General features: G+C 36.1%; 2 protein-coding genes across 11 annotated transcripts in view; both read right to left on the minus strand.

Moving 5' to 3' along the window:
• The window catches only part of bbc (choline/ethanolaminephosphotransferase 1 bbc), a 28,872-nt gene extending 12,940 nt beyond the window's left edge, over positions 1-15,932 (minus strand). For 3 of the 7 annotated variants that reach the window (XR_012959543.1, XM_076116215.1, XM_076116217.1), the window contains exons 1-4: positions 15,570-15,932; positions 11,860-12,100; positions 4,598-4,756; positions 2,596-2,724 (exon numbers count right to left, since the gene is read on the minus strand). Coding sequence is in view for 6 of the 7 variants with exons in the window: in XM_076116215.1 (XP_075972330.1) it covers positions 2,596-2,724; positions 4,598-4,756; positions 11,860-12,100; positions 15,570-15,781 (741 nt within the window). In the remaining variant the exon portion in view is untranslated. Of the gene's footprint in view, positions 1-350; positions 483-2,595; positions 2,725-4,597; positions 4,757-11,859; positions 12,101-15,569 lie in introns of all 7 variants that reach the window. The other 4 variants (XM_076116216.1, XM_076116219.1, XM_076116220.1 and 1 more) reach the window with 4 other exon arrangements.
• Positions 15,933-16,571: 639 nt separating this feature from the next.
• LOC142974078 (ankyrin repeat and BTB/POZ domain-containing protein 2) overlaps positions 16,572-23,148 on the minus strand; it is a 68,629-nt gene continuing 62,052 nt past the window's right edge. For 3 of the 4 annotated variants that reach the window (XM_076116224.1, XM_076116223.1, XM_076116221.1), the window contains 13 exons: positions 22,893-23,077; positions 22,319-22,533; positions 21,727-21,952; positions 21,288-21,420; positions 20,658-20,812; positions 20,282-20,409; positions 19,789-20,006; positions 19,339-19,466; positions 19,151-19,237; positions 18,439-18,599; positions 17,936-18,101; positions 17,416-17,598; positions 16,572-17,214 (listed from right to left, as the gene is read on the minus strand). In XM_076116224.1, coding sequence (XP_075972339.1) covers positions 17,017-17,214; positions 17,416-17,598; positions 17,936-18,101; positions 18,439-18,599; positions 19,151-19,237; positions 19,339-19,466; positions 19,789-20,006; positions 20,282-20,409; positions 20,658-20,812; positions 21,288-21,420; positions 21,727-21,952; positions 22,319-22,533; positions 22,893-23,077 — 2,183 coding nt within the window. In that variant the 3' untranslated portion in view covers positions 16,572-17,016. The remainder of the gene's footprint in view (positions 17,215-17,415; positions 17,599-17,935; positions 18,102-18,438; positions 18,600-19,150; positions 19,238-19,338; positions 19,467-19,788; positions 20,007-20,281; positions 20,410-20,657; positions 20,813-21,287; positions 21,421-21,726; positions 21,953-22,318; positions 22,534-22,892; positions 23,078-23,148) is intronic. The other variant, XM_076116222.1, reaches the window with a different exon arrangement.

Consider the following 23,148-nt stretch of genomic DNA (forward strand, 5'->3'; position numbering starts at 1 on the left):
TTTGTTAAAAATTCAAAATTATTGTACAAAGTCCAAGCCTCAAACTTCGCCGTTTCGATTTAGAATAATAGGCTGTAACATTCGCGAGCATATTATTCAGATTACTACCAGTATCAGTGCTTTTTATGTCGACAGGTTTATGAAATCTTTCGTCTCAATTAAGATCGTTTGTTCACAGCTTCCCTAGTATAAATCGACTCTGTGTATCTTTGAATGAAGCTTGGACTATCAAAACGGACAATTCACATCGAATGGGATAAAAAACAACATCAAAGGCGGTGTGCTCGAGTCCTTCACAATTTGACTGAATAGCCACATCCACCAACCCGTACAATAAAATGTAACCTTACAGCGACGGTAGATCCGTTTTTGCCGCATCCCCTATTGCGGAACGTTGGGAAAAAGTCGATGCAAAATAGTACAAAGGCAGTGTTGCAGCCGAGCAGGACTATCACCCACCAGGGCAGGCCCACGACTGGCATCTGCATTGGACATCATATACTTGTATATAAAATAAACAAAAATATAAGCCGTTTGTAAAGACGTCAGTGCTAAAAATCGTAAGGAAAAACATCATATTTTTAAGACGGTTTTTAACCATTCATCACGTATTTTTTTCATATGTTCATTGTTCTAAACTTTCATATTTCCTATTTGATTATGCTGCGAACAATAATAGTATCTCAGAGCCTAATACATTGCTCGATTCGAATAAACACTCACCCAGTATTCATACGAAACAAGCATTGTATGTTCGTCAAAAACTCTGCGTATTAAATTTCTAAACTTGATTCCGCACGACGAATAGTTACTACTACATACGAAGAGATTTCAGGAAAAAATCTCTTTGCCATTAGTTAATTCTTGTTTGAAATAAACTTTGAAAATTCCGACACCTTAATCTTTCATTTATTTATCCCTACATAGTTAATTCTCACAAAATACCAACACAGCCGGTCTTCATATATTCAGCAATGAGTGAAGACCCACATGGAACTAAATAAAAGGGACGCACCAGCCACAGTAGTAAATAACAATTAAACACAAGATACAAGTATACAACCTACACGGATAACAACATTCTTAAATTATACTTTTTTTATGAAAGTGTTCCGCGCTGAAAACTGAGAATTTAAAAACAAAAAAAGTAGATTAAAAATCAAGTCTCTCTTACATTTTGACGTTCTTATTTTAAGTAAAAGGTATTCAAAGTAGTTTCATATTTTTATTTGTCTCGATTACGCGTTGATATAAGCTTGTCCCCGGTACATGTTTTTGTGTCAATATATTTTTTGGATATTTTTTTTTATTTCTATAGTATTCTAAGTGCGTTTAGTAAGAGTGCACTTGGTGCTAAACTATTGAATATTTTACAAACAGTGTTATTTCAAGTGTCAGTTCGGAACACAATCAGTAGGGGTAACATTAATAAATCAGTACATGCTATTAAAAAAACCCACATGATAATAAGCGATGGAACCAAAATAATCAGTACAAAGATTCAAGCTTAGCTCACGAGGTACTTACACGAATACACATAAATATAATAAATATTGAGACGAAACTGAAAAATCGCACACGAAAATATACGCCAAGTTGTCTAAAATATACTTCAAAAATATAACCCGTTTTGTAATCGTTAAGGCGAAGATTACTCAATGGAAATTACTCGTTTTTTTATCCTAATTGGATAGAAACATAATGACAAATAAAAATATACTACCGCGTAAATATACAGCAGCAACGCTTAAAAACAAATTAATATACTGTGCAAATGATCAGAATATCATTCAATATTTGCACCGAACTAATTCATTTCGCATACAACTACTTTTCATAGTGCGTGGTAACTAAGAAATATTTATACCGTGTAAGTACCATACGTAACTAATTGCCAATCTGAAGGCGAAACTATCGCGATATATTACATACAAACGTCAATCGACAATGGTTTCGCAAAACGTTACAATCGAGTACCCAATTCATTAGTCCAATCAACGTCGCCCGTGTGGGAGAGGGACAACACTACTCAGAAACAAGACTCAAAGAAAGAAACACCAAACCCGGTGCCGAGAAAGTAAAGAAAATATTCAGTTACTAGAAATTGTGGTGCTATTCGTATAAAAGGGATAACGACTATATTTTGTCCGGCTGGTAGATCGTAAAATAATATCATATACATTTTTTTCTTCTGAGAACAATATTAAGAGGCTTAGTTAAGAATTCAAGTTACGGAGTGGAGGCTAATGACGTCACGTTTTAGTTCATTTTCTACTATAACGTGACGTTATGCGCATTTTCAATGTACCGCCAAAATTATTTGTTTTGAACAAAGTGAAAAAATACATGTATGATAATTTATCTACAATCTACCAGGCGGACAAAAGAGTAGTCATCATCCTTATTAAAGAATAAATATAAACAAAAAAATCTTATTCGGGCAAGTTAATTATATACTGAACGTTTCTAAATATACAGAACAAACTACTGTTACCATTACTCAAGACCAAATACGGTTGCATGGTAGTGCACCCGGCCAAGTTAAATATTCTCCCACACTAAGCGAGTGTTTAGGGGACTGTAAAAATGTCTCACAGCGACTGTGGAGCCGTTCTTGCCCACTCCGCCGGTGACGATGGCGGCAGACAAGGCGCCTCCAGTTATAAACACGCCAGCTACTGCGACCAACGCCAGCGAGTATCGGAGCTCGAACCCACCACCCACCTAATGCGATTTGTGCTTTTACTTAAAAAATTGCACCATCTAACTAACAATTTAGTTACGTTCTGCACGTTAGAAAGTGTTTGAAACAATAAAAATAAACCTCAATGACAAAGTACATTCACTATTATTTTATTGAGGAGAAAGTTTGGATGCAGTTGAAAAACTTTGCACGACGTTCAAACAGTTTTACATTTTGAAACTTTTACTAAAGTCCGACAACTTAGTAGAGAGCCTATTATGCAAAGTTCACCGCTGGCAAAGGTATATAAAATACAGAATTCAGAACAACAGCCTGTTTGATAAAGTATATATGTTACTGTAAAAGCCCGAACGGTGGTAAATCCTAAGATTTTCCGGTATAACCTAAGATTTACCAACTCGCGATGGTAAAAGTCCGAACAATACTTTTATTTCTAACTTCTACCTATATTCACTTGATGATGTCGAGATGTCGCCGGAGCCCCGCTTCGCGGGGCTCCTCCTTCTGGGTGGTTAAAAAAAAATAACCACGAAGGCTAAGGTAACCTAGCCTTCTAACCTAACCTACCCATGTCGCTGTGCCCAAAACTCCTTCTTTATAACTATGTCACAGTATATAATTATACCGTGAAATAGTTATAAACATAGTTATGAAGGAGGATTTTTTTATATACCGTAACATAGTTTTTAAACTCCGGCTTGTTCGGACTTTTACCATTGAGAGTTGGTAAATCTTAGGTTTTACCGGAAAATCTTAGGATTTGCCACAGTTCGGGCTTTTACAGTAACATATATATATATATATATTTTTTTTTTATTAAATCTTTATTTAAAGGGAGATGGTTCAAATTTGAACATGTAACCCCCATAGTTCCAACAAAAGTAACAAAAACATTAACAACAAAAAAATAACAATTAAATTGCCCTATTTTTGACCCCAATTTGGGTCAATTTACAAAGTAATTTGGCCCCCTTGGAGAGGGGAAAAGCTAAAATACTATTACACCAGCCAACGTTAAGGTGTTCTATGTTTTCAGAAGCCACAACATGTCTTCTGAAGACCTCGTTCCGCACACATTCCACCAATATATGGTGTACGTCCTCAACTCTGTCACATTCAAAGTATATTTTTGAAAGCCACAAAATTATTAATTATAATGTAGATAAATTGTGTTTTACAAGGCTCTTTGCTAAGTTTCCAGACTACATAAGTATCAATACAATTGAAAATATTAATATTGACTTTATTATATAAATTCTATCGTACAGAACTTGGCATAGATAAGTGCATGTTCGGACTGCACAAAGGCTGTGGTGAGAATCGGCTCAGGTGGGTCACATTACACCTGATATACATGACTATATATCGACTCGTGAGTAGCGCTCATGTGGGTTTTTAAACATCATCATATATCATTCATCACTGCTTCTTTTCCCTTCAAAATCTGGTGCCTGACTGGTATTTTACTCTCAGTGAAACACATAAAAGAAAAATCTAAATTTCACGAAGACTTTGCGTTGTATTTCTTGTATGTGCGCACACAGACATAAATATTTGTACTACTAAATCATTATGGCGTATAAAAAACCAGACTTGTATTAAAATAGTTACTTTTATATAAAAACAAAATGGACGTCACTTTACTAAGATAACTATAATACTGTGAGTTTCAATAGGCTTCAGAAGGTAACGACTTGGCAGTTTTTTGTCAACATTTTTTATCAGCGAAAAATGATGGAGTGATATAAAAAGTAAACATTAGCATCTTTAAATACAAAGTCCATATCCAAAAGGTACTATTTTAAAATACAATTTGTTAGTAAATATTGTTGCTAGGTCGTTATTTTCTTTGCCTTGTAGGTACTTGGTGCAGAATCTATTAGAGCACATTACCTGAGTGGCCCAGAAGCTAGGTCCTAGGATAGCAGACACGAGGTGTATACCCATGATAGAGTATTGGGCCTCCGTGACGTCTATCCGACCCATTTTGAGTGTCCCTGTGACGTAGGCCTGCCAATGTGCGCAGTAGAATAGTGTCATTGCGCTAAAGCACTGTAAAGAAACACAAAAATCAGTTAGAAATGTTGAAAAATAATCATTTGGTGATTATACCTAATGGTACGACCAAACTAAACATTTACACGAACTATTATAGATGATCACTGATCAGTCATTAGAACCGTTCGTGTGTAAATGCAAATTGTATCTTATTGACAACGAGTAATTAATTATGATTGCATAATTACTTTACACAAGCTTGAATAAGCCCATGGCAATCCGTCTAAAGAACGTTAATCTTCCAATCGCTTGGTTTATGAAATTTTTCTGACCAAAATTATACTTTAAATAGGTAACAGAATTTAGAAGATTAAGAATTTTGCCAACCATCAATAATGCTATAATGAAGTGAAATTCTGTTACAAAATCAACAATTTGGATCCTAGGAGTAAGGTCCAGACGGGGCATTTTTGTGTTTGTTCGTTGTTTTCGTCTGCGCCGACTTTTCTTCGTATAAAAAGCCGACTACGGTGAGTCTCCATCTTAGATCTATCACGTCCAACTGACGTTTTAGATCACACCTTGTTAGGTACCGTGACAATTCATATTTTACTATTGTCATTTATTTGTTACTCATTGGGTTTTCCAGTATTTTATCGAGACTACTCAAAGCACGTCGTCAGTTCCAGTTAGTTTTTGGTATAATTTTGTCATTTGTATACAACTATTTTTATCTAGTGTATGTTACTACTGAAAGTCTGTACTGTAGTGAGGATATTTACATCGTTATCATAGTATTTTATTCTTTTTACAGCTTAATTATGCTTAAGAACAAACCGGAAACTTTTCCGCTGAAAATTACAACGTCGTTGTGACAAAAGTGTCTTGGAGTGAAAGGGAAAATCTCCTTGGAGGGCTAATAACGAGCTATATACTTAAGAAATTCTTATTTTACACTTCCTTAAACCATATTCAACAGAGTATTTACGCCATAAAATCTAAACGCAATCTTTAAACAAAAATATTGACTGCAACCCACAGCCAAATTGTGACGAAACGAAGGTAAATATTTACCTCCTACCAAACGTATCAGAGAGCCAATCAAGCGGCTATCTGTTAGATACAGTCCGCCAAATTTAGGTAAAACTTTAAATAGTGATTCACATTGATTGGCTCGGGTCCAGTAGCGAGTGTAGTGAGGCGGTGTGAGGGGTTTGGCAGCACCCCAAGCGGGAACATGCTGAGATAACGAGCTGTTGCGGGCGACGTAATCCCGATACTAGTGCACTCGCGTTATGGATCATGAGTGAGAATGGCATTGTTTTGTGGTGCCTACGTGTCTGCTGACTCTTGGGATGCCGGGCATTTTGAATTTGTGTGATGGCTAGATATAACCTAATCTAACCTGTACCAGTTTAGTTAGTCAATACGCGTCATTAAAGAGATTTACGGTAGTCTACCTAGTTACTAAGCTGATCTTTCTAGCTACTAAATCAAAGTGTTGGAGTATAGAGAATATGGAATGAAATTTAATGAAATCTATAATCTAATAATTCTCCAGGCTTTGGCAATAATTATTATTATTTTTCAAACTCTTACAATTCTGGAAAACTAAAGGCTTCTTTAGTAATTAGTTATTTTAGCAAAACGTAATGCATATTGAAAGCATCTACCTCGCAAAAGATAAGGGCATCGCAATTACCGCTTAAAAATGTTAGTATATAAGAATTCTATCAAAATTCGGCTTTTATAACGTGAATAGTATTTCTATTCGCGAATCAATAACTGTTAGTTGTCAGGTGATTTGGTAAAAGTCAACGTACCAATCAACTTCTAGGTCACACAAATATTGGAGGTTTGCGGTGAGCGAACTCGCGACTTTAACTATACGAACCTCAATATCGGTATTGTTATCACAGCATACACAGTGTGTGAGCTTAGTACCACTAGTATACGACACAGACAATTTAAAATTTAGTCGTAAATTCCTGAAAATCTGTAAGAGAATTTTATGTTATAAGCCATACGCTGAATTATTATCAGTTTACTCTGTGACCATTATTCTTGATTGGTAATATTTTGAGGGATAATGCAAGATAGATTTAAGTTATCAGGAAGTTACTTGTTCATGAGGGATCTGCCCTGAATGACACTCAAAGCAGATTTACAAAAATAATTTTCGAATTGCAACGACATAATAAAAAAATCTAGTTTAACTTAAGTCATAAATGCAGGCAGCACAGTCCATCATGAGTAGCTTTAAGCATGCTAGTGTCTATCAACCACTAGAGTACACTATAGGATCGGCGTAAACGGGCCACCGACCACAGCCACTGGTGGCCAGCGACACCCACTTAACACGTTTTTCCATATATTTTGTATCCTGTAGCGAGTGGCCGCCACCGGCTACACGTGTGCGGTGTGTCTATACAAAATATATGAAAATACGTGTTAAGTGGGTGTCGCTGGCCACCAGTGGCTGTGGTCGGTGGCCCGTTTGCGCAGACCCTTAGTAGAAAATCAGTACACCGCACAAACAACCACTTCAACCTTATTAGCAATGAATAAAATCATGAATAATTCATTACAGAAATGTTCATTTCAATACAAGTAAAATGTAAACGTAGTAGAAAATATTTTAGCAATGACCTTGAGTCACAAGACTGCGCATTTCTTTATCAAACGCGTGAAAAATGTATGTCATCTGATATGAGTACTCAATGTCATAATTTTATGATACACCGTAGTAAGTACATTTTGTTACCATGTGTTTTTGTTGAGTAAGAAAATAATATTCGCGTGTGGTATTTTTGTAATTTTAGATTTGTTAGAAAATATGATTTTAAAGAATATGGACGGACGTGACTTCGCAAATTTTTAGTAAATTTTGAAACTCCTGTATAGTGTATTACGGGATTTTTGCTAAACCAAGTTCAAGGGCGAGTTTCTAACGCATTAATAAGTGTCAGATAACAGCAAACGTATAAAACAGCTGTCAAATTTCCATTCGATAAGCTATAAAGTAGTGGTACCTCGAAGTAAAACTGGACTCATGTCAATTTAATTGATAGTTTTTTTCTACAAGTCTGTCTTTTTCCCTTGGGAGACAAGAGATAATGGGACTTAACTAACTTTTTTATTGATAATAGTATTCGCCTTGGCTTTGAGCCTGACCTTCAAATACATATGAACTATGTTCTTCATATATGTGGTTAGAGGACAATTTTGTAGTTCCAAAGTGACCTTTAACTTGACCCTCAATCCTTTAGACCAACCAAAGACATGTTAGTTGGAACCTTTGTGCCGTTACCAAAAGGGATGACCACTATACCACAAAATGCTTTTGAGATGACACAATTCTTGCCAAATTAGTAATCCTTTAACACGAAGAGGATAAAATAGTTGGTAAAAAACTAGATTTTTAAATAAAACAGAAACAGTTTTTTTGGAATATCCCAAATCGTAAGACAGTTGATACTGAGATCTCAGTCTCAAGTCATATTCTTCTATAATGGAGCGAGGAGCAACTCGGTAGATTTGAAAGGCCCTCATGCAAAACTCTCTACTCCATGATCATGATACCTATGTTGAATACAATTTAGTCCTAGTTTACGTATCCGTGAATGACTGCGAAACACTACGTTTAGGCTCGTTAAGGCACTAGCGAATTGATGACTAAACGCCAAATTAAATTGATTGCCCTTAATTGGAATTCTGTGCTGGTTTTGATGCTCTCGATAAGACAAAGTGCGTCAATGATTATACTTCTCTACGAAATACGTACCTACATTACATTGCTTTTATAAGCCATCTGGGCGCGGCTTTTCCATGGATGGGTGACCGCATAGTGGTATTTGAACTGAGCGTCTCCGTGGTTCGAAGGACACGTAAAATGTAAATCCCGGTTGTAATCGTGAAGCCATGTTACATGCCCTCGGGCGGAGTGAATATCTTCGACACTAGGTTGACTACTAACCAATGAATGAATTGCATTTCCACTATAGATAAACGATTGATAGAAATTACATATAGATTTGCTCAAAACATCATGTTTCTACTATATAACCATGCAAGGTTGAGGTGGTAAATAAACATTAGGTACGTTATCTTATCATAATCCATACAACTAATTAATAAACTAGATATTAATGAAGCTAATCCACGATTTCATCCATTTTGCATGAACTTCAGAAATCTATGTACAGAAATGAAAAATCAACGTTTAAGTTCTATCACCTCGTGTAATTTTTTGTCAGTTTGGACAATTTGATGTCATTTGACTAGAGAATTGAAAGGCGAAATTGCCTCTCCTGAAAAGTTGCTAAAAATTACTTACGTGGTTATAGAACTTAAACGACGAAATGGCATTTTTCATGCCCTTGTCATTTTAGAAAATCTGAATTTTAGAGTTCGGCTTTCAGTTAAAGCATAAGCACTAGGATGCTTTCAAAAAAAGTAATTAGGTACTTGGTTTTATTAGTTACATCTTCAGTGTATAGTATCGGTTGTTATATTAATAGACTTTTTATTTCCGAGATAATAATAATATTATGTAACAGTATATGATATGTGATGGTCATAATAATTTGTTATTATTTCCGTATAATGACGCGCTATTATTATGACTGCGTGACTAATAAGTACTTGCGATAACGCGTTAAGATGATAAGGTAATTTTATTAGTATCAATTCTGCTTACTTTGATTTGTGATTTACATGTTAAGGTAGGCAGTTATTGACACTGGCAGTTAAAGGAATAAATGATCCAAGAAAAATAATATATCGGTTACAATTTAGGGCCCCATTTTTACTAAGAAACCAAAAAAATTGTACTGTTTTATGAAAGGTATCAAACCAACTATCTTGGTATAAATATTATTGAATATGATGGCACCACCATGGTGCTATAATAAAATAGGGCCCTTATTTTGATATAAACTAAGTAAATAGGACCGACCTACAGTGTAATTACGAAGCGCTGTTTGCTTCAAGATGTTAAATTTTCCTAAACAAAATATCTAAAGATCATTCAATATGTACTAGATATGTGCAGAGAACAGTTTTTATTTCAAAGTAATTATTTATGAAAGTAACTGGGTCTTACTTAAGCAAATAGGTACCGTGAGGAGCCGACTCATAGTACCGTATTTGCTTAAGTATAATTACTTACGATTTAATTAGAAAGGAAGTACCACTACTTCGTATTTAAAATAGCCCATATCATTAATATTTCTCGCTCTTAAATAAATTATCATTATTTCAGTCTTTCAGCATAGCAACGACTTCCGTATTCAGAAAATTCAGCCTGAAATCGCACAAACACGACAATCCTATTTGATTGTCACAAGTTCAAAAAATATCCATATTCCAGTAAATCCAAATTTATCCAACACGTTTTACGTCAAATCGTGTAAATACATTTCCATTGCGCGTCACGCAAAAGCTTTCTTACGTAATGTTTTATCGAAACAAACAATGTATTTCGTATTCGTATCGTAATTGAATCAACGACCCGTGTATTATATTGTCACTGTGAAACTGGCTTCCGTAAATAGCGTGATAATTGTATTTGTATGGAGCTGTTAATATGGAGAGAAAAATACATTTAAGGTTAAAACTTGAGTAGGTAGCAACGGAATTATTTAAAAGACATTTTTATCTTCAGGAGATACCTAGGTACTGTTTTAGGAATATTTTTGACCTATAAAACTAGGTGAACCGCGCAGTTCCACTGGCGTACATTTTATCCCCTATTTCAGACAGTCATACCATTTAAAGCAGCAAAAGTATCTATTAAAATATTTTCTTGACCTATAAACAACTAGGTGAACCGCGCGGTTCCGCTCGAGTACCTTTTTTATCCCCTATTTAGATACAAGGGGGTTGACTATACTTGATTCAGAATCTTTAACTACCTATCTCTATGCTAAATATTACAAAAAACAGTCTAGCGGTTAAGCCCTGAAAGTTGTGAAAACGTAGCATTTGACAATGTAATAAGAATCAATCAAATTCGCTATCATTATTTCTAAAATAAAGTCACCTGGTGAATAAAGAAACCTTTTAATCGATTGACTAACATTTTATAACCTATTTTCTATATATGTCTGACCTACCGTGCGCTCAGTGGGGCAGTGAAATCATATTTCTAACGTGCAATTGAAGGCCGGCGACTAGGATGTTACCTAATTCGTTTTAATCGGATATTCTAGATCATATATGAATGTATGCTCATATAAAGAATGTTTGCACTTTGCAGTAAGCATCAATTCACTACTAAGTTAGTAGTAGTGAACTGACTAAATATTGTAAATATGGACTAGAAGTTCCCATCCCCAGACTATCCACCAACTATCCACCCTGTGAAATTTCTTAGGCCTTAACTTTACCCCTTTTTATCGAGATGGCAGCAGGGGACAAGGGTGGCGATCCCAAAAACTTGACACACAGTTGACAACCGCTTCATTCGTCATTAAAAAATACGTTGCACTGAAAAAACGCAACCCTACATGTAACTTTTCACTATGGACTATTATAAAAGCCAGCTAATTAGCCATCAGCAGACTATGAATCAGGGCAAAATCTAAATTGCACTGCCGGTTCTCAACATTCTATTAGGTACAAACATTTTTGGTAACAGTTCCTCGCAACAGTTACGGTAACAGCTAGTTGAGTACCCTACTTTAAGTAGCCAGACAGTAGGTTCATAATAGTACGCGTGTTGATTCATTTTTTTGTCCAGGTCAATGACCCTGGCTGACCAATTTTTGCGTTTCGCACCTTCAGTAAGAGGTGTATAAGTTATGATATCATCGTGTACCTACTTGTCCAATGAAGATACGATTTATTATATAAAATTTATCTAAGAGCTTATAGTTAAACGTACTTGTATTAAGAATGACCAGAGCTTAGAATCTCTATCCAAAGATCATACCAATCCATGATGGAGACCTTTAGAAAATCATTAAACAGACCTACTATTCCGGCGTACCTTGAAATAGTAGTTGAGGACCTATATTAGGGTGGCCCAGAATTGTGAAATTCTTTGAGAGAGGCTTTAGTTCACTAGCTAATTAACGTCTTTTAAGGCTGATATGACAATTACAGTATGTAACCTAATAGGACCTTATATACAAATACGAAAATAAACCAGTTACCTGGAAGAACATCCACGTAGGGTACTCCCCCAACTTGACAGCAATACACGCGCCCAACGCAATGAACACAGTTGATATGCTGTCACAGCCGTGGTCGAAGAGTTCTCCGAGCGGCGACTGGCTGCCCGTCCGCCGAGCCTGCTTGCCGTCTATCGCGTCCAGGCTCTGGTAGATGAACACGCCAAGGGCGCATAATGCGCACGACCATCGCGGCGGGTCTTGCCGCGCGTCTGGGCTATACCTGTAAGTAAAATTGTCATTAGCATTTTGTACTGCTAGTTTTAAATATGGCGGCTTTACTAGTGCTTGGAAGAAGTGGTCACTAGTCTCCTTTCAATCAATTACCTAGATTATACTAATGCGAATTGTACTGTAATTTCAACTGTATTGTGATATACGCAGAAGTCGAAACCGGCTGTCTTGTGTGACAAGATGTATGGTTGTAAATGAAGAGCTAGAATAATGAAGAACTAGAATACTCTGTATGACAAGATGTATGGTTGTGAATGAAGCAAATGACGTTTTAAAGGATCATACCAAGTGGGGTTTTCTGGTCTCTTCCTATCTGCATAAAAAGAAGGCGAGCTTTTATGTATGTATGTATAGAGAATATGGGTATGAAAAAATGCAAAAATCTTGAGTAAGTAAAGATAAAATCAGAAGGGTTTGATTAATAAATAATTCTTACAAGTGACTGATAATTTATAAGAGGTTAGAATAGTGCCTATAAGACTGTATAAAAACAATACAATAGTCCACCTGTATGATAACAGACAATCATTGAAGTGTTATTAATTAATTAGCTAGGCATAAAATAATTTATCTATTGTAAATGAGTTCTATATTTATAAAACTCCTCAGAAGGTAATAATTATGTTAATTAACATGTCCAAAGGAAAGAATAGAGCTATATTTCAATATTTATTTTATGCCATAGAAAATGAAATCATGTCATTTGTATCTAATTTTATGCATGGATTATAATTCAATAACTATCTATCTAATCAGCCTTTTTCCAGACATTGTTGAGTATAGGTTCCCCTAAGCACTCCACTTTATACAGTCCTGTGCTTGTGTAATTTAATGACATTGTTTTTTTATTTACAAAGCTCTACCTAGATTCCTAATGTTCCTATGCCCATTTAAATTTCTTACCTAGATGGGTATGACTTTAAAAAAACAATTTTGCTATTTTTTCGTCAGTACAGCAGTGAGAGCACATAAATGAAGTATAGTTACCACAATAAATTAAATTATAAAAGTCTTAAACCCTTTACCTACTTATACTGCCTAAATATATGTTTTTGCAAACATTCACATCACTCTAAATTACTCTACAAATAAAAACCTATCCATAAATTATTCAAATACATTTACTGATGAATTTCTCTAATGGTTTTTTAAAACAGGTGAAGCCTAATTAACATAACTATGAAACAGGTTTTTAATTCAGTGAAATCTATGGTTTTACATTCCTTTTGCACATTGTGATAGTTTGAAATAAAAAATCAATATTGACTAGACTGTGTAGTTAAAAGCTAAGAAAATTGAACATATTACTGTATGATAGTATCTACTGGGTATAGGGAATTGAGTCTACCACTTTAATTTAGTAAAGTATCCAGACAGTATTTTTTATATGGTTTTCTTTTTTTATTTTACAACTCCTGCACTAGGAATTGCTCTTGTGTTGTGGGAACTTTTACAAACATGCAAACAACGGACACAAAGCACAACCAGACCTGAAACAATTATTTGTAGATCGCACAAATAATTGCTCCGTGTGGGGATCGAGCCCACGACCTCCCGATGCAGTGGTATCGGCGTGGCGAACTAAACCACTGCGCCACGGAGGCAGTCAAAAATCATAATAATATAAAAAGAATGGTATTGAATAGATAAACTACCACTTAATTTACCTCAGAAATTGTTAGTTATTTGTTTAGAGAACTCTCAGGTAAGCTTTCTTTTTGATGTTTTGCAAGTAGGTATTAAGTAGCATGGTATAAAATAAACTAGGTAAGTATATTAGTTGATTTTCTTCTGTTTTTATGAATGGTAAAAATAATCAATACTTTGAATTGTCATTACTATTGCCAAGGGTGTTCATATTCCCACATGTTCCACATAAAAATATGTGTGCACTCAACAGTTTGTTTTTTCAGTTATTATATTATTTTTTGGTGTAGATTTTTCAGTATTTGTTAGAAAAAAAAAGTACTTAGGTTCTTTATGTATACATACATGCTACTGACTTATAACAAGAGGAAAAATAACTCTTATCTGCTAGGCTTATTTATTTATCTACTAGTCCAATTGGAATTTCCATTAAAAAAAAAAATTCTAGCCATTTTTTTAAAAAAGAAATACATCCAAGCATGGACATGGACAAATGCTAGCTTATTCATAAAAGGGTTTCACAGCATTTTATTTCTGTTTATAGATGACCTTTTAAATGGTCAGTACCTACTCACATAGGTATTTATACCTACAGTTTAATTAGAATGGTATTAGACTCACTCCCTTATTATATGGGACTAACATTGTTAATGGCAAAACGTGGGTGTATTTTATACACCAATGTTTGCACCTTGAGGTATCACAGGGTTTTTCTTTTATTGTACAGGTAGTGGTCATTTATCTCTCAAATTGTTCCAGCTGCCGGAAGGGCCAACGGCCTGGTTAACAAAAACCGATGCTCAGTTAAATTACCACTATGCAGTCACCCATCTATTGAATGAATGCTCCAAGGGTAGTTTAATCCACAGATCATTTACCAACCAGTGAGCAAACTGAATATGTATATATATGTATTTTATTTTAGAATCTAATACATATCTAATTGGAACTTTTTATCAGTACTTATGATCATGCACTTGACTTTGTAGTTAAATATTGTATGACAAGCATGATATTGCAATAATTGGAGTACTTTATCTTTAATATCTTATCTAATATAGGAAGTTATTGCAACGGTAGCTGACGAAGCAGACCCTACCTCAAATACTAACATATTTCACTAAGCAATTAATTTAAACTACAATAGGGCTCCTGTAGAGGTGAAAGTGTGAGTAATTCACTAATACACCTAATAAACTAATTCTTCTTAAAGCTTCTTTTTGTTATGGTTTGAATGTATGAATCAATGGAATTATTAGTCTGAATTGAGAAATATTTTAGTACATGAGAGCTACATTGGAAAGGAAGGCTAGTGGCAATCTAACCTTACACTATGGCTTGTAATAGTGGAATAATCAGAGTAAATGTAAACTAAACTACTTGACACAGCTGGTTATTAATATTTTCTAACAGTAGTATGATGAATAACCTGGCTTTGAACTTGGATCTATCAAAATCAGAACATATCAATCTCAGCAATTAATGATAGTTTATAGCATGTTTTCTCTGATAACAGACTGACAGACAGTTTATAACGGAATGCCTTGTATCTTATCGAGGCAGTGGCGCGACAACGCACGGACCAATAGCACAACGGTTTCATTTCGCGATTATACATGTAAACAGACAGCAACGAATAAATACTCAATTAAATATGAACTTATTAATGAATGATTACATAAACTACACGTAGGACTTCAGCTACACGCCGTTAGAAAGTCACTTTAGCAGAGAAAACGAAAGCCGTTACGGTTCATCGAGATCTGTGACACACTTCTCTAACACCACTCATATAACCTTCATGTACTCACCAAACTAGAATAAGTGTTGTCACTATATTTACTATTAAACCTAATATTGTGATGAGATTCGGCGCGAGCCATAACGGCGTCTTAGACACAAGCCAGCACCACCAAGGTTGAAGCCATGCATCCAATATACTAGCACTCGTACAAGAATATTTATGTTCACTTAGTCTTTTTAACTGTGCAGCGTTCAGTATTCTCTCCTTGTAGAACTGCATTTTTATTTCACTGTCACGACATTACACTACACGATAAAATTCCACTATAAAACTATTTTCACGAGATTAAATTCGCAAATTCGCAGTGCGAATCACACTCACATCACACCGTTCGTGATACCATAAACAATCTGTCACTTTGGATTTGACACTCGTACGATGATCTGTCATCCAGCCACGCGTACATCATAGACAAGTTTTTGACGTACAAAATAAATGTTGCCATGTAATAATTAGTTGGTACTTGACGCGTGTTGAATAAACAGGTGATCTTATTTTGAAGAAGAAGATTTTCCTCACATAATGGGAAGACAAATATTATCAAATATTACAAAATTAATTAGATTAAAACAAGATTAAATAAAGTAAGGCTAAACAAAACAGTAAAACTAAAATAACTATAGTTAGCAACCATTTAAAAATAACTATATCAGAAATAAAGCTACCTACTTAGTCATGTGTACTTCAAAAGACCAAAGAAACCTGATATGCTTGTTTTAAAGTTCTCATCGTGTACTGTTTATATTTATTGATAAAAAATAGCTGTATATAGATAGATAATTATTAGGAATCAGGTAAGCCTATCACCGGCGCATATAACATCCTGTTTTATTTATTTGTACACGTTGATATATATGATTAGAAAATTAGGTACCTTTCGGTTCTAGGAGCAAAACAAACCGTCTTAAACTATTAAGCTTACCTAAATATTTTTCTAAATCGGCCGCTGGCAGCACAGTTGGATAGGTACTTTAATGTTCGTAAGGGTATAAAATCAAAAGGAATGAAACATTGTACAACACAAAGCTTTATTTCAACAATAATTACATTACACTTTTATCATTACAAAGTTATAATACTTTCCAGTCACAAATTATAAATGAGAATTACTGAAGAAATTACAAAATGAAGATAAAATACATTTTATTAAAAAACATTTATACCTCAGTTGTACTTGTTATTTATACTTATCTACATAAAGTTAATTTAGTACTTACATTAGATAAAATAATATTATATTCGTTACATAAAGGTATTTTCAGCATTTCTAAATTAAAGCCTTATAAAAATATTTGGGGAAAATATTTTATTTTATTAGCCAATAATGTAACGACATTATTATACAGAGTAGAATAATATAGTTTAGAGATTTAACAACGTTTGTCGGGTTAAATTACAAGTAATTCTTATTGATAAATATTGCAAAAAGTAAATAATATTTATTTGTAACTGTGTTATCTATTTTTCGCTTGACTTTTTCTTGCTTCGATCCTTTTTTGTAGAGTAACTAAGAGAGCACCTAAAACATTATGACCAGGCAGTCGTTTTCCGAAGAGCAAACGCTTTACCGAGTCGTCGTACGTGAGAAGAGCTACCATATTTTGAAGTAGAAATCCTTGGCAGTATTCCAAAAGTTGAGTAGCACCGTAAACCTAAAAAGAAACAAGTTTGTTGTATCAGTTTTCGAAGAATTTTGATCTCATTTGAGATTTGCGATTAAAAGAACAAATAAAGCAAAAGTTCTATAAAAAGTAAAGTTTGCTGCAGGTATATTATCTGAAAAGCAGTGGCATTTTAATGTTATAAAGTAGATAATAACAATAAAGAAGGTATTTTTTACTGTTTTAACGAACCTTAGCATGAATATAAACTGAGACAAGATTGTGTAAGTCGACGGACTTCGCCGCCCTCGCCTCGCAATGCCTCTGCAGCGGCAACAGCTGGAAGAATGATGCAGCAGCCAGCACTTCCAGAACATCCGTCTCGGGAATGTCTAAACCGGTACAACCACCAGAGTATAGATATTTCATCACTTGCTGTAATAAAAATGGTTCAGTTTATTATTACTAATAGATTAATTTCTTATGAAATCGGTTGTACCTAATTAAGGAATTTATACGCATGTGTGATGGCAACACTTATCATAGCCTTGTTGAATATCTGAAAAGAGTAAGCTATGCCTTTAATCGGGTCGGCTTATTTTATTTTGTTTTATAATTATATATCAAAAGGGACACAAACAATAAAAAATACTCGTTTAGTTCTATGATTTTTCAAAAGATGGCCATCGCCATTGAACTCGTACACATTCATCACACGAACCCATGGGTTCCATTGAATACATATTTTTGCTTAATTATATTAAATACGTACCTCAAATATATGATATCGTATATCATTGATTTGGACAAGCGGTGGCGTGGCGTTCGCCGGCGGTAGTGCTTCACTGGAAGACCTAGGTGGCGCTAGCATCGCTCGTAGACGAGCGGATTCTGATACCAGCACTATTTTGTGTCCGTAAAATAATCGACCTTCAACCCTGAAAAGAGAAATAATAAATATATGATTTATTGGCAATTTAGGTACCTACATCATTTACTGTACATGAACTGTCAACAACTTTTGTGGGTATTGAAACAGTCGTAGTCTTTAGTTAGCCATCCTACCGAAGTACTTTTTGGAGTCCAAATTATCTACCCAGGACTTTTTAGACACAAAAATTTCGCAGTGTGTGTCCAGGTTCATAGTAACCTGAGCCGAAACGTCAAGCAATTCGAGGTATAGTGCATTTTCTTGATATGTCCCGAATAAAATGTATGATTCCAGTTATCTAGTTGGAGGGTTTATGATCTCATTAGACGTCCTTATAGACTTACCTAAACGTGACATCAGCAAGCGAAGGATTATTGACATAAGAAGGGTCGACTCTGGCCGGTGGGGGCGCTTGCGGCGGCGGCGGCTGCGCTACTCCGGGCACGGGCTCACGTCCATAACACGCGCACAATATGTCGGCTAGCAACAGTACTGTGCCCTCCTTCTGAACATACGGGGATCGTTTAGTTATGGAAACAGAAGAGTAACATAGGGAAGAGCAAGAAGCTAAGAACTTGTTATAATATTTTGGTAGGGCAACACTAATAGTTGGTGTTGCCAGTGTAAATTTATCCTAAAGAGTCACTAAATGCTCTTTGTAAAAGCTTTCTTCCTGACTTTTTCTGACAAGATATTTTTATTTCTATTAGCGATGAGGTTTCACAATAAATTTTAGATATTATCTATACTAATATTATAAAGCTGAAGAGTTTGTTTGTTTGTTTGATTGTTTGTTTGTTTGTTTGTTTGTTTGTTTGAACGCGCTAATCTCAGGAACTACTGGTCCGATTTGAAAAATTCTTTCAGTGTTAGATAGTCCATTTATCGAGCAAGGTTATAGGCTATATATCATCACGCTACTACCAATAGGAGCAGAGTGCCAGTGAAAAATGTTACAAAAACAGGGAAAATTATGACCCATTCTCTCTTATGTGACGCAAGCGAAGTTGCGCGGGTCAGCTAGTGTGTAATATGTTTATAGCTAGGATACTTTACCTTGCTGTATCGTAAGATATTGAACAGCAGGGGGAGGCACTCGTAAATAAACTGTTTACTGTAGTGACTGTCGTCCGATGGGCACACCTAGAAACAAAAAACATGTTAAAAAAAAACATCTACGTCATAAGTATTCGGCCGTTTTCATCGTATCATAGGAGGGTAAAATAGCTCATGTATGGCGTTACCTGTAAAAAGTCTTGCAAGAGCTGGTCGATGACGTTGTCAAGGGCTGCGTCTGCGGCGGCGGCGAGGGACAGAGTCCACGCGTGTAATGACCAAGGTACGCCTAGCGCGTGTAGTTCTAGTGTTATGTCTAGAAAAAATAAGGCAAAGCTGTACTATTTATTACTGTTACTTTCAAAGCCATTATTATTTTTCAGTATTTAAGATTTTAAGATTCTATGGCATTCTCAAAAAATCAATAACAGATGTGACTGTTATCTTAGCTGTTAGCCTTTAGATAGTTCGGGCTGGCAACATCAACATCACATTACCTATAGGTAAACAAAATTGCCTGGGGTTGATAAGTCGATGGTCAAATGGAGCTTAACATGCAGCATTAAACGAATGCGAATTGTTAAAAAAATAAAGGAATGTCTGATCTTTGATATCTACATAATTATTTCATTTGTTACCTAAGTGGTCAGTCTCGGCGGCACAATACATGGCATCGTGCAGCGCCCTCTGCTGTTGTTTGGTGAAGGTGGGAGCGCGTGCGGGCGGCGCCGCAGCTCCTTCCGCAAGCACTTCTTCTAGAGATAGCACAGCCCCGGCGCCGCCGCCTCTCGCGCCGCCTCGCACCGCGGCTCGGAGGCAGGCTCGCCGGCCGTGTGTGCAGCAGACTGCTACAGCACTAGGAAATAAATCAGATTGATTGATTGATTAGTACATCGCGGAATAAACGAAAATTAGTTAAAACATAGCGTCGATATTACTTTTTAAATAAATTTTCTGTTTGCATGCTTTTTTTGTTCGAAATACAATTTTGACGGGAATTTCACCAAGGCTCTCTTAGCTTGGTACAACACACAGTAGAGTATAATCTTTTAAGTAGACGAAAGTCTAATAACTAAACTGTCAGTTTCAGTTCTAGTCTTTGAAATACTTAGATAGAGGTGAGACAAATACCTGTAACATCCATATTGCGCGGCAGCAGAATAACAGAGCGCATCGTTGAGTTGTGTAGAAAGGAAAGGATCAGCACCATTCGACAATAGCAGCTGCACCAGCTCCAGATTGCCAACTCCACAAGCCACCTGGAAATGAAAGAACATTATAAAGACTGAGATAATATAAAAAAGTATCGTAGATTGCAATACCGTCTATAAAGTTGTTTGATTATTCAAACCGCAACTAAGAATAACTTCGAAACTTTGCTTACTAAAACTATTTAAACGAAAGAAATTACCACTCCACAAAGGTCACTTTAATTCTTAATTAACTTTCATATTCTCGCTGCACATTCGCGTTTGCATTAATATACATAATTGTCATAATGACTTACCTGCAAAGGAGTCAAGGTGCAGACATCATCTCCTCTCGCCGGTGCACCATCGACCCTGGCTCCAGCTGCCAGTAGTCGTCGAGCACACTCGACGGCACCGGTTGCTCCTACTCCACCACCAGCCCCGCTACAAGCGTAGACTAGTGCTGTCCATCCTGCACAGAATAATATGCTTTAGTATAACTTCAGAATATACAAGCATACCATTACGAAGAAAAGTATTAAGGCCCAAGAATGTAGAAGGCTAATAAAATGGTTCATTTTTGTTAAAAAAAATGTCTCCGCATTATGCTCTTTTATGATTGAATTTGTTTTGTAGAGTCTTCTGTGGGTGCTGAGAATTGATCATTAAATGATGTTTGCGCAAATTACTGATTGATATGTGCACTTTTATACTTATCTGAACTAGCGGACTGACCCGACTTCAGTCAGGTATAGTACACTTTTATCCCGTTGCATTCACTCCCGTGGGAATTTAATCCCATACAAACCTAGTCCTGACAGTTAAAAGCATATCTATTAAAAAATGCAATTTAGTTTAGTTGTTCAAAAGTTTTTATTTGCCACTTATTGTTTCGACGTGGATGGTGACATGGCCGGTACCTACTAAATATAGTGGTCGTAACAAACCTGCAGTAGGTGGCGTGTATGTAGGCGTGTTCTGTTGTGTAGAAGGTGATCTCGGAGATAACGGTAATGCACAGTGAGCAGCGCATGCGCCGCCTGTCTCTATGTTTGGATCGGCTCCTGCTTCTAATAACATCTGGAATGACAATTGGAGAGTTACATAATATATCAAATCTACGTTGGCAATATAGCTTAATCTACCTTGTATATGGGAGTAATTTATTCAACCTTTACTCCTAATTTTCACACAAGCGAATAGGAGGAAATCAAAACCTTATAATAAAAATAAACTATCTTTGGAACAGTTTTATTTTTGAAACATATAAAAGGAAGTTTAACCTTAGATCATAGAAGCCACATTTTATAATCTACATTTAATATAAGAGTTATATTTCTTAAACGTCACATACATGTATATAGTTCTACATATTACGTTACCTACCGCAACAATCTGTTCATCACCAGCCAGCGCCGCCTTCATCAGGGCAGTAAGTCCTGAAGCGTCCGGAGCATCAATGCCAGCAGGAGGCAGGAGTGCCCTCACGCCCCCCACCAGTTCTGCCCTACCACTAAGTAAGGCACGTTGAGCGACCCCCACTGCTGCTCGGGTCAGCTCGTCCGGAGTCCTGGCACAGCGAGACCATACTGGCTCTATGGCTTCTTCTAAACTGTTGGAAAAACGACATCTTATAGAATGAAGTCGATCATATGTTTTTTAACATTCAGACCCTATGAATTGGTCTTGTGTCGCGGGATTTTATACACGATGGAGAAAAAAAAACAACTACTTGAGAGAGAAAATTAAAGAAATAATTGCTACCAGTGGTAATCGAACCTATAACTCACGGGCTTACGTAACAACGTGTAGAACACCTTGACAACTATACCGTGGATGTCATCTTTCGTTGCATTTTTGCCAGACTTTTCAATTCACATTCGTACCAATTAATCAAAATTTTCTGAAGTGTACCTTTACTATATCGATTAAAGTACTATTTAGATTAAAAGTATCAGTAATATCATTCAAATCTTACGTGATAGGTCTAGGTGGGCAGTCGGCATGTGGCAGCAACAATCTAGCAGCTTGCATGACGTCATCAGCATCAGGCACTCCTGGCGGTGGTCTGAGGGCTGCATGAGCTCGTATGACCCTCACCCACTCGCCGAGAGGAGGTAAGGCTCCGGCCCCACGCTCGCCCCAGAGACCAGCGCCACCACAACTACCGCCACTTGTGCTTGAATGCTCCAACTAGAAATAAAAATTTATTTATCATGTAGCAATTTAGGAACATTTAACCTTCATATTTTGTTTTTCGGCAAAGAATAAAGCCAAGTGTAACGATTAAAAAATTATCCATACCTGCCATTTTAAAACGTAGCAATGTGTACAAGTTCAGGGAGTAATAATTTCGTTTTTGAATATTTTCCTCTAGACACTGTTTCCAGTGTTTTTCATAAGTTTCCGCTGGGTCTTTCAGCGTGATTGTTACATACTATGCCAAATATCATATTGTATCATATATTATATTATGTTCATCGAAGACAGGTAATGACAAATATCTAAAAAGCAGTTTTTTAACTAGTTTTAATACGTAGATGAATTCTTACCTGTGAACACCTCATAAAGTAATAAAGCGCCCGTTCAGCCGCTGGAGACAGTGGTGGTAGCCGAGGGTGAACTCTTCGAAGAACAGCTCTTAGTTCTGTCGCAGAGCCAGCACAGGTCGTCAACAGAACTGAAGCCGTGGAACCTCCTGAACTGTTGTTAGAGCCTGCTGATGTGCCTGAACCACCTGAGAGTGTTAAGAGGAATTTAATGAGCTTGAGTACTTTTATTTTTCTTATGGGTAAATAAAATATAGTA

The sequence above is a fragment of the Anticarsia gemmatalis genome, chromosome 7 (genome assembly GCF_050436995.1).
Source record: "Anticarsia gemmatalis isolate Benzon Research Colony breed Stoneville strain chromosome 7, ilAntGemm2 primary, whole genome shotgun sequence".
Classification (NCBI taxonomy): Eukaryota; Metazoa; Arthropoda; class Insecta; order Lepidoptera; family Erebidae; genus Anticarsia; species Anticarsia gemmatalis.